Source organism: Hippocampus guttulatus, chromosome 6, assembly GCF_054856545.1.
Source record: "Hippocampus guttulatus isolate MCC_2025c chromosome 6, RoL_Hgut_1.0, whole genome shotgun sequence".
Lineage (NCBI taxonomy): Eukaryota > Metazoa > Chordata > Actinopteri > Syngnathiformes > Syngnathidae > Hippocampus > Hippocampus guttulatus.
In genome coordinates this window covers 6,854,131-6,864,833 of record NC_141266.1, presented here as the reverse complement: position 1 = coordinate 6,864,833, position 10,703 = coordinate 6,854,131, and the positions used below count along the sequence as shown (strand labels likewise).

The following is a 10,703-nucleotide window of genomic DNA, read 5'->3' as shown; positions in this document are numbered from 1 at the left end:
CTCTTCATACTCTATCTATACACATATTATTAATTGACACGTTTATATTGTAATTCATGTTTTTCATCTATAAGAGCTCATACTGTATTATGCATTGTAGTTGGCGACCAATTTATTGGAAATGGTTTCAACAAACTCCCGTTATAACGGAAAGATTCGTTCTGTTCCTCAAGGTACGTTGTAACAAGGTTTGACTACACTGTACATGTTTATAATGTAATTTATGTTTTGCCATTCACGGTCTGTGTCTCCGTGTGCGTCGTCATTGTAGTGTCGTCAGATTGAAGCTGGTCAGTGAAGTCAGCCCAAGCGATCCAACTATGGCGTTTTGGATTGTTCACAAAACTGACTTCCTGCATCGAAAGAAAGCTATGTGGCGGTTTGAAATACACTGGTAATTCATTAATTTTGGCAGTAAGCTTCATTTGAGGGTGGCAGTAAACATCTTAAAGTCTCTCTTTTGAAGAATATTAATTTTGCCAAAGTGCTGCTTGATGTGAAGTGAGTGAAATTCACTGCCAGGAGAAGAAAAAGATCATTGGAATGACAGCTCAGATCTTGACAAACTTGCAAGTTTGGTCACTCGAATCCCAAGGCACCACTTTAATTTGGTCCAGCACAAACCATTCAAAAACAATATCAGGAGTCCAGGTACTGCATTATCATGCTTTAATAATAAATATACATGGTCCTCTGATGCAAACCACAGGTATTGCACGTAGCTCAGGCACGTAACTCATTTACTGTGAAGCATCAACTTTAACACTACAAAAGGTTCAACTTAATTAGACTCCACTAAGTGAGGAGGGAAGATACACACTTCACTAAAAATATAACTGTGATTTTACATTAAAGCTTTGGCTGAAGAATTAAAGTTGTTTTTTTTACAACTCAAAACATTTCAATACATGTCAAACTGAAACCGACATTCAATCTTTCATTTACGAAAACTCAACTGAATTAGTGTTTTGATTTTTAGCAAAGATAACTTGGGAGCTACAGTAGCTACAAAATGGCAATGAGAAAAACCATCTACCTAGATGATCATCTTATACAGAAACTATAAATAAATTAGACACCCCTGAATAAATATTCCCCTTTCATATTACCATTTAGTTTCAACTCAAGGTAAATATACAGTGCTGGACGCCAAATAGCGGCAATGATTAGGTGTTCATGAAAAAGCAAAAAAAATAAATACTCTCACAAATGCTTAAGTGCTTCTAATTCAAAGTGAGCCATGTGCTTGCATGTTGAAAGCCATTACACATCTGGCTTGTGAGCAATGTGACGAAGAGAGTGCAATCCCATGATGCAACAGCCCCTGATGAGGGCAGCGATGTTGACTGGAGTGCTTTTATCCAGTCCATGTCGCGAGTACAGCCAGGCCACTGTGGGTAAGACAGGTGCTGCGACGGCAACCAGATCCACCAGATAACTGTTGCTCCAGTAATACTTGCCGGTCACACCCAGTCCTGCTGAGGAATGAGGTTTTTCTGCACTCACATCAAAATCCAGCTCATCCATGAACCGCGGGTTTCCTGCCAGTTCTGAGCCGCGCAAGCTAGTGTCAGTAGTGATGACCGCGCTGTCAGGGGGAGCTGTTGTCAGCATGTCGGGTGAGGGAGACATCAAGTCAGGGCGATGTGCAGAAGTGACAGTGGAGGTGGGCGGGTTTGGGAGACCCAAAAGAGAGCTGGAGATGGACAATGCCTGGCCTCTATTCCCTCCACGTCGAAGAAGCTGGTAAAGAAGAGCCTGAAGATCTTGTGACATAGGCATGATGTCACTCTGGATTCCCTTATCTTCAGTCTTCTTAAGGGAGTGGCCGGTGATAGCAGCTGGTATAGCTGGTGTGTGTGGAATGGATATTTCCGATAATATGGACATTTCAGGGCCCGTCTCAATCCCAGGTTTCGGCATGCTGGTGGAATCCTGGCTGAAATCCACTGCAGTGGACATGAAGGCCTGCTCTAAAATGTCTGCTCTGTTGGCCATCTCGTCATTTATTAGCAGCCCGCTATCAGCCATAGCCTCTACACCTTGATCTCCCAGTTCCATTCCACTCTCTTCATCCCCAGCCATCTTCTTCCCACCCCTTTCAGGGCTCTGAAAAATGAATTCCTGTGTGTTTTCTTCTTGAAGGCTGGCACCGCTCTGAGCAAGTTCCATACTTTGCAACAGGGACTCCAGCTTCCTGTTTTGGATGTTGATGTCGATAAAGTATTTCTGTATTCCCTTATCTTTTTCCATCAGGCTGCTCTTCATGGTTTCCACAACCTGGCGCAGCTGTTTGATTTCCTTACGGGCTTCTTTGAGAGAAAGTTGAGCCTCTACCCGGTGACACTCCTCCTCAATCCAGTCTTCTCTCATTCTGCTGAGCTGGCCCTTGAGATCCTCAATTTCTGCCTCTCTGAAAAACAGAGAAACACTCAGTGTTATGGAAGGAAGCATTTCAAGATTTTCTTGTCAAGACTGCCAACTATCTCACACGAGCCAAAATGAGCACTGTGAAATATTCATACTAAAACTGAATCCGGAAGAAAGTTTCACGCAAGACTAAACTTCAGCATTGTTATATCATTATTTTTTTATTGTCTTGTGTAACTATGAAGTCAATGTCAGTTGAGCAGAGCTTCAGGATTTGGTTAATTACATTAGATCCACTATAGCACTATTTATGACCACTGACCATCCATCCATGCTTTAAAACCACACACACACACACAAAAAACAAAAAAAACCATTACAAATCACAGTTAAACAAGCTAGATGCTAACTGACCTGTCATGCACCCTGTTATCGGATTCCAGTAGCTTTGTTTTCAGGTGTCGGATGACTACTTCTTTCTGCTGCAGAGGGGTGAGGTATTGCTCAGGGTTGGGGGGTCTGATTCCATGGTTATCGCCACATGAATGGTAGCGGCTCAAGTTCACTCTCCTGTTGGACAGAGGAATTAATTCATCCTTAAAATAACAACCACAAGAAAACAAAACACACCCTAACCAGACATTTATAATAATAATAATTTTTAAAAATCACTGAATGCAAGAGGCAATTTGTCTGTCTGAAAGAGTTTTGGTAGGACAGATGTTCACTGAAGCCAGACAATTACTGTCTGATGGTGGATTACTGGCATGGAGACAAGCGATAGGATACGAATTCATCCAAATACATGCTCAATATAATAGGGCAAAAATCACCTTACTGGTAAAAAACATCTCAACACTAATTCATATGCCCTCTGCATGGTTCTCCAGCGATACTTTTTTTTCTCCTCCAAGTGTTCAGTTTCCTGGTAACCTGAGACATTTGAGACTTTGATGAAAGTGCTCTGCATCTCTTTGACATTAAAATTGGCAAAAAAATACTGTATTTTACTAAAACAAATGATACGTGTTATTAATAGATTGGGAAAATAAAAACTACAGAGTACGTATATAAGATGATAAGAAAAACAATGTAAACTGCAATTATAGCTGGCTCCAACAGTCAAGTGACTGGCCGTCCGGAAATAAAAAAATAAGGCAGTAAGGCAATAAGGAATAAGACAATAAGAAATATTTCTGAGTATTGTCCATTTAAAAGATATATTTTTTCAAAATGACTTCAGTGATTCAAAAATTCAACAAGCAATTACTAATGCCTCGTTACGTTTCGCCAACCACGCAAAAGGAGAAAGCATCCACAAAAGTCACATGTGCTGAAAAAGATGACAAATTTTAAAAAGGTAAGAGTCACTGGAGCATGAGTATCCATGTTAAATGTAATAGGGACAGACTTCTATGCTGTGGTACCAATAAAACATGATCACGACAGTACCATGCGGACAAACTTCTTAAATTATTATTGACCCATGCTGCCATTGAATCATTCAAGCATTTACTCTCATGTGGCTGTTTGCGCTGCAGCCAGGAGGGTCATCGTCTGGGCTCCGCATGTTGACATTTGAACGACTGAATTTGTATTAATCCCCCGCACAGCCAAATAATCCCAGTAGTCTGCAGAGGAGGAAACAAAAACCGCCTGAGGCTAATCCAACCACATACACACTAATCATCCCACGTAATGGATTTGCTTCAATCTCACTCACTCAAAAATACCTCGTCATACAAATAGGAAGACATCGATAGCTGTAGTGCTAAAACAGGGCGGAAAGATTGCATGTACTATATTTGAGAAATGTGACAATTATTTGAGAGCCGTTAGTAGTGTAGCGAATATCATTGCTGCTTAGATAAAGCGCTGTGTATTCAATTTACCATTTTCACTGCTGGCCTGGGATTAACTTCACAATCAATGTAGGATATTGATTCATACAAATTCACTGGTAATAAAATACATTTTAAAAATATGTACCTGGATGTGGGGCTGGAGTTACAGCTGCTACTATTGGTTGAGAATGCAGCTCTGGGGGGAGTCCTGTAAGGAGCATATAGCTCGGCATCACGGTTGGAGGACAGGCTCCCTGGTGGTTTGAATACTGGCACCAAGCTGATGTGGGTAATGTGACTTGGTTATAATGAAGTAAATTAATGTAATGCAAAAAAAAAAGACCAATTATGTCAAATCTAACAAGTTCAAAACTTGGCAGTGAAAAATAATGTCTAAATTGAAATACCTGCGAGAGGGAGTCTTCTTTGTAGATGATTTAGTCAAGCTCTCCCTGGTCTTGAGGCTCCCTGCGCTACTGGAGGAGCTAAAGTCTGCCTCACTTCCTGCATGAGAAGGAATTGGATATTGTTTGCATCTTCTGACAGACAGCCACACACTCACTTAAATTATACCAAATAATGCTTGTTTTGGTTGTCAAGTCTGGGTCAGCCATTAAAAATGACCAACACAAATAAAATACAGGTATATGTGGTCATTAAACTGGAGACCAAATATCGTGGCAGATGAATGTACAGTCACTTTATATGAAAAAGGTTCATCCCTATACAGATATAAAACTGTGCAATTCTCAAAGGCAACAATGCACAGTTTAAGCATGTCACAGCTGAACTACAATAAAGTCTGCAATCTGCATCACAAAAACAAACTCAGGAGTTGAGCATAACCTCCTTTAGAAATAAAACTATCGGTCAACAACTGATTCACTGGGAATGAAAACACATTCAAGGTGTCCCGATTGCTGAAATGTTGCAGGACTGACACAAAATGATATCTTAACAGACACATCTAAGCAGAGTTGAAATAATCAGCCATCCAGCTGGATATAAAACCTGATCCATACCTGAGAGACACCTCTTGCCATCAAATAAAACCATTGTACTCTGTTCAGTGATGATTGTGTCAAACTAAATGGGCAGAAACTTCCTCCACCACTTTGAGAGTTGGCAAACGGTTTGTGCACATTCACTCAGTCAAGTAACCTCCCACTAATCAGCCTAATTGGCTAAGCACCCAAACCTTTTCCCTCACCCAATCATTTTAGTCCCTATCTTTGCCCATGGAAATTTGTGTCCCAAAAGGTATTTGTAGATTTACGAGAGAGGAATTTTCATTCAGGGAGGGATAAGGAGCCTATTTTCCTGCCCCAAGGTCAAACACTGAGTTGAGTAATGATTCTGTCTTTTAGTTTGCAACCAGTTTTGTAAGCTGTTGACACATTTTTGATTTCTTATAGTTTTATAGTTATCATATGATCAGTACTTGTTTGTCCGCCATGTGTGTGGGTGAGATTGGGAGGATTTTCTATTCAAACACTATGTGAGCACAGACACAAAACAAGGTGTCAACATGGTGCATGCCGTGCAATGCATATTCTGGGAGCTTGCTGGCAGAAAGCCTTCTCTTTTGTAAGATTTGATGATAATTGTTTGAAAATGTGTGAGTTTGTGTTCCATATTCTCTTTCTTTACCTCTGGTTTTCATGGCCGACCTCCGCTCCTTCTTGTGCTTCGGCGCACTCCGTGGTTCGCGGCTGCCCTCTGCTACAACTCGTACCCTCTTCACTTTGGCCTTGCAATCGGGAAATGATGGCGAGCTCTGAGCACTCTCCTCTGAGCCTGATGGAGTTTTGGAGGGGGACACAGACTGACTAGTGGGGCAGCCGGTGTCATCTATATTGCAGATAGGCACACAGACAGTAATAACCAAAACCAGACACACGAGAACATGACCTTAAGCACGCGAGTGCACACACACTCATACGTACACATACTGTATATGGGGGTCAACTTGGATGAGTATGAATTATACATAAATGACTATGAGAGCCATTGTATAATGTTGCCTGTTATGCTGTAAGACAGTGGTACTCAACCACTGGCCCACGGACTGATGCTGAGCCACACAGACAAAGACCAAAGGGGACCCCCCCCCCCTCCCAAAAAAAACCTCTCTCTCCACCACAACACGCTCCCAGGAACAACTTCAAAATAAAAGCCTACCAAGTAGGTGCTTGATGACCTAATATACAGGTAGCCCTAATCAATGCGAATGCCATCAATGCGAATGCAGAGTATAACATGCGTAAAGGCAGGATTAACCATAACCACAAATCACTAAGATTTTTTATATATATATACTGTATATATATATATATATATATATATATATATATATATATATATGCACGCACGCACGCACACACACACACACACACACACACACACACACACAGAAACACTTACATGCTATTTAAAACTGATATTTTGCTTTTTGTCGATTTGTTTATATCGATACGTATCGTATTGGTCAAAAAACGTAGTTATACACCCCAATATATATTTTATATTGGTATGTACAATGTGGTACAAAAGTTCTTACCCGAGTAAAAACTGTTAGTGCTGATCGTCCTCTTAGAATGATCTGAGCTGACGTCACACTCTTTGCCCTCCTCTTCTGAGAAAGGTGAGTCTGAAAGAGGCGACCTATTACCCTTCAACTGGAAGGGATGGATGACCAGACGTGGGATGCGACTCTGAGGGCTTCCTTTCTGTGGAGACTTTTTTTCCTGTTTCGCGGGAACAAGTTGGATCACGTTCATTCGGTGCCATTTGGTGTAATCTATATAAGATGTACTTGCAAACTACATAATGATATCACCTAATTTACAAAAGACTCACCTCATACTCTTGAAATGGCCCCATTGTGTTTCATGTAGTGTATTCCCACTGATTTAACCTACAAAAAAGAAGGATGAGGTGGGAATCAGGGAACAAAGAACAAACCCTTTTTCAAATGCATTGCTAAACCCACCTGTTACAGTAACACGCATGCATGCATGCAAACATCCACACACAGTTCACATACAGCCTGGTACAGATGGTACAACTACAGCGCCAACACATTCTAATTTTAGCACCTTGTGAAAAAAAAATTGAGGATTGACACTATACTTTAGAATGTGAAGGACATTTTTATGACATTTCACACTCTTACAACGATCTTTTCTTATGATAACAGTAAGAAAAAACGGTATTCAAAACGCTTTGAGGAACTACGTTCCCTAATTTGGTCTCCTTCAGGTATTCATAGCTGAAAGGCCGCGGCGAAACATGGCAGCCTCCTGTCAGGTGAGGCGCGACCCGTCTAATATAATTAGCGATTACTAGACCTCGGATTATATTGAAAAATGTACATTGATGTGATTGAACATACTTTTTGCACATTGTTGAAATTAAGAGTGTTTTTTTAATGAATTAAATCAACATTTCTACACACTGTCCCTTTAAATGAAAATAAAGACCAAAATAGAAATGAACTCTCCAATGGTTAAACTTTACCACCCCCCCCCCCCACACACACACAGTTTAACAAAGAATAACCATTTTTTATTCATGCTTTGGAGCTAAATAATGCAGAATTCCCTCTCATGCTTGAATAAAATGTAAAGTGTCATCACTTCTGGTTTGTTAGCTGCACTGCCTCTCAGCAGCTTCCCTGAATGGGTCAGTTGCATAAGTGCAGATGTGATGTACTTCTTTTAGTGCTTCAATGATGTCATTGAGCCCAAGCTTTTTGTTCTGCCTGACTCTTTTGTGAGATGTTGGGCCTATATTTGTTATATTCTTGATCTGTACTAGTACGTATTTGATGATGGCCAAAAGTAAATCCCATTGAATTTTGTATGTGCCCCTCCGATTATGACATCCTCTTTCTTCAAACCACAAAGGATGGCAAAAATAGAGCAGAGCGCCATGGGATTGAACTCCATTTTTCATTGTGAGATTCTAAAATTGAACCAAGATGTAGGTGGCCTCCATCATATCTTTTATATTTCAATCTCCTCACAAACCCAAGTGCCATGGTACATGAGCAGATGTCGAGCGGAAGCCCCAAGCAGAGAAAAGCATCCGCCCCAGTGCCCTAGCAACAGTCTTAGCAACGAAAAGAAATGCAGAAGAAGGGAGCAATTCCATACACGTTTGCACGGTTTATCAACTTCTGAAACTCATGCTAATACCAATAATACTCATGCATACCTTCATTACTAATGTTGAAATGTGATGTGTGGGTGTGACCAGCTGATCGGATTGGGAGACTTTCACATTCCACATGAACATTACGCCTTTGATATTGCGTGTACCAACTGATTTGCATTTGCACACCGGTTTGTTCCAGTTGTCTATTAAATGCTGTACGGAAGCTGTGCCATACAAGAGGTATAAAACAATTGTCCAACTCATTGTATTACATGGCTGTCGCAGACTATTTGTGAGATGTTGAAAAGAAAATTTTGGGGGCAGAGTCACATTCTCGACTGCCCTTAGGTTATTATTGCAACCTCTAAAGAAATTTGGTTCCCCAATGGCATCATTATCTCATTAAGGATCTCATCTTTATGGTAAACACACAATTGCCAGCTTTCTTAGACAATATGTACCATCCAAACCACTTGATCTAGGGTCCCTTGAAGAACTCATTAAGTCAAGTACAACTTGGTCAAATGTACAGCACAGATGAAATTTCTTCCCTCTTAACCAGACAACAAGGCAACAAGTGGAGCCGCTGCGGGTGCCCGCGCTGCCATCAAAAGAATAATTTACATAAAATGACAAAATAATACAACACAACACACAAGACATAGACAGTTCTGCAATCTAACCATGATGAAAGGACACTTTGATACTAAGTGTATGCAGAAAAAGTGGTTGAGATTGTATGACTGTCTGTCTTGTGTTGTGTTGTATTATTTTGTCATTTGTCATTTTATGTGAACTGTTCTGTTGATGGTGGCCAGGTACCCGCAGCGGCTCCTCCCTCTCCTGTGGTTGAGACGAATGAAATGTCTTCTGTGGTGTATGTTGCACATGTAGCACATTTAACAATAAAGTTGACTTGAACTTAAATAGGCAACAATCATTTGTGCTCACAGTCACACATATGGTCAAGTTAGAGTGTTCTATTATTCGACCATGAAAGTTTTTGGTAGAAGGAAACCGGAGGACCAGGAGAAACCCCATGCAGGCACGAGGAGAACATGCAACGTCCACGCAGGAAGGCCAGAGCCGGAATCAAACCCTACACCTCTGCACTGTGAGGTCAACATGCTAACCACTCGACCACTCAAAGCGCCCCTCCCCAACAGAAAAATATCTATCTTTCTTTCTTTCTATTTTTGGCAGAACAATATCGTCTTTATATTCGATGATACTTCTGTTTTGTTCTTTGCAATTCTTCTGAATGAATGACAAGCAATAGTGGAACTGGACTTAAAATGATTTGTTCACATTTCAGTCTCCTTGCATAACTCGTCATTCAATTTGTTTTACTTGGTGCCCCACCTACAACAAAAGGTGTTATGCCTTTAGAATAAACACATTCATGGTTCGATGTATTTTAGTCAGCTCGCCAAATAATAACATTTTTCTCAACGTCATAACAAATAACGACATAACATATTCTCATAGACACTCCCTCCCCCAAATAAACTTCGCACGTAAGAACAAGTGTATTTGTTCGGAAACATCCATTCGATGTTGTGTTTCATTACAAATCATGATATGAATGTCGCCAGCAAAAGGCTCACCTTACGTGTTGCAGTCTGTGATGCTATTCAGAAGGGTACGGCGATGTCTGCGGAGCACAAATACACGTCCACTTGCTGGTAGCAGGTTGTGAATGTGTTTTCCAGGACAGATGGACCCACAGAGAGGACACACACCATTGGACCTCTGACAGTGCGCGCACATTATGACGACCATCCTCAGGGTGTTACATAACGCATTAACTCTTGAGTCACCCATAGCAGTGTAAACTGCCAAGGGACGAAGATGAGCAATATGGGAACGGTACATGTGATCCATTCTAGTGGATCAGCATCAAGATGGGCAAAATAAAGATGGCATAAGCGTTTCAAGTTAAGCACACGTAAATATTTTGTGCGCAAATCATGATGGCTCTCCATGGTACTGAATGACGGGTAGCTGGGGGCACTGCTCGTTTCTTGTAGCTGTTAAGAATAAAGATTCACCAACTATTTATCGTGAAATTTAATAAGAATAAAGATTCACCAACTATTTATCGTGAAATTTAAATCCATTGTCGCGAATCACGTGATACGCCAAGGTTTTGTTTTTGATAGCACTAGGCTGTGACGCACTGATGACTAAATCAAGCTTGTAGAGCTACAGAAAAACATCTAAAATTGCCATTCTTGGACTATCTGTCCCATCTACCCAATCGTGTGTGTGGGTGCTCATCATTTGAAAGCGAGTATGAGTGGACCACCATTTGGTTCTTGGCTCTGGATG

At 40.9% G+C, this 10,703-nt stretch overlaps 1 protein-coding gene across 5 annotated transcripts; it reads right to left on the bottom strand.

Annotated features, from left to right (window-relative positions):
• Positions 1–646: 646 nt before the first annotated feature.
• Positions 647–10,172, bottom strand: sybu (syntabulin (syntaxin-interacting)). 5 transcript variants are annotated; one of them, XM_086114503.1, is made up of 8 exons: positions 9,980–10,172; positions 7,074–7,131; positions 6,775–6,961; positions 5,865–6,065; positions 4,622–4,718; positions 4,360–4,512; positions 2,785–2,940; positions 647–2,413 (listed from the first exon to the last, which is right to left on the bottom strand). In XM_086114503.1, exons 2-8 carry the CDS (start codon positions 7,095–7,097, stop codon positions 1,264–1,266), a joined length of 1,968 nt encoding a protein of 655 aa, XP_085970629.1. In that variant the 5' UTR covers positions 7,098–7,131; positions 9,980–10,172; the 3' UTR covers positions 647–1,263. The 5 variants fall into 5 exon arrangements, with proteins under 5 accessions (XP_085970629.1, XP_085970633.1, XP_085970631.1 ...); XM_086114507.1 differs by having other exon boundaries at positions 4,360–4,422; positions 9,980–10,171; XM_086114505.1 differs by having other exon boundaries at positions 5,865–6,011; positions 9,980–10,171.
• Positions 10,173–10,703: the final 531 nt, after the last annotated feature.

Excerpts from the sequence above, each read along its gene's own strand:
- sybu (XM_086114503.1), bottom strand. The coding sequence starts at position 7,097 with ATGGGGCCATTTCAAGAGTATGAG. Across the intron at positions 2,941-4,359 it reads AACTCCAGCCCCACATCCAG|GAGAGTGAACTTGAGCCGCT; the intron begins GTACATATTTTT and ends TCTGTCCAACAG. Across the intron at positions 2,414-2,784 it reads GATAACAGGGTGCATGACAG|AGAGGCAGAAATTGAGGATC; the intron begins GTCAGTTAGCAT and ends TCTGTTTTTCAG.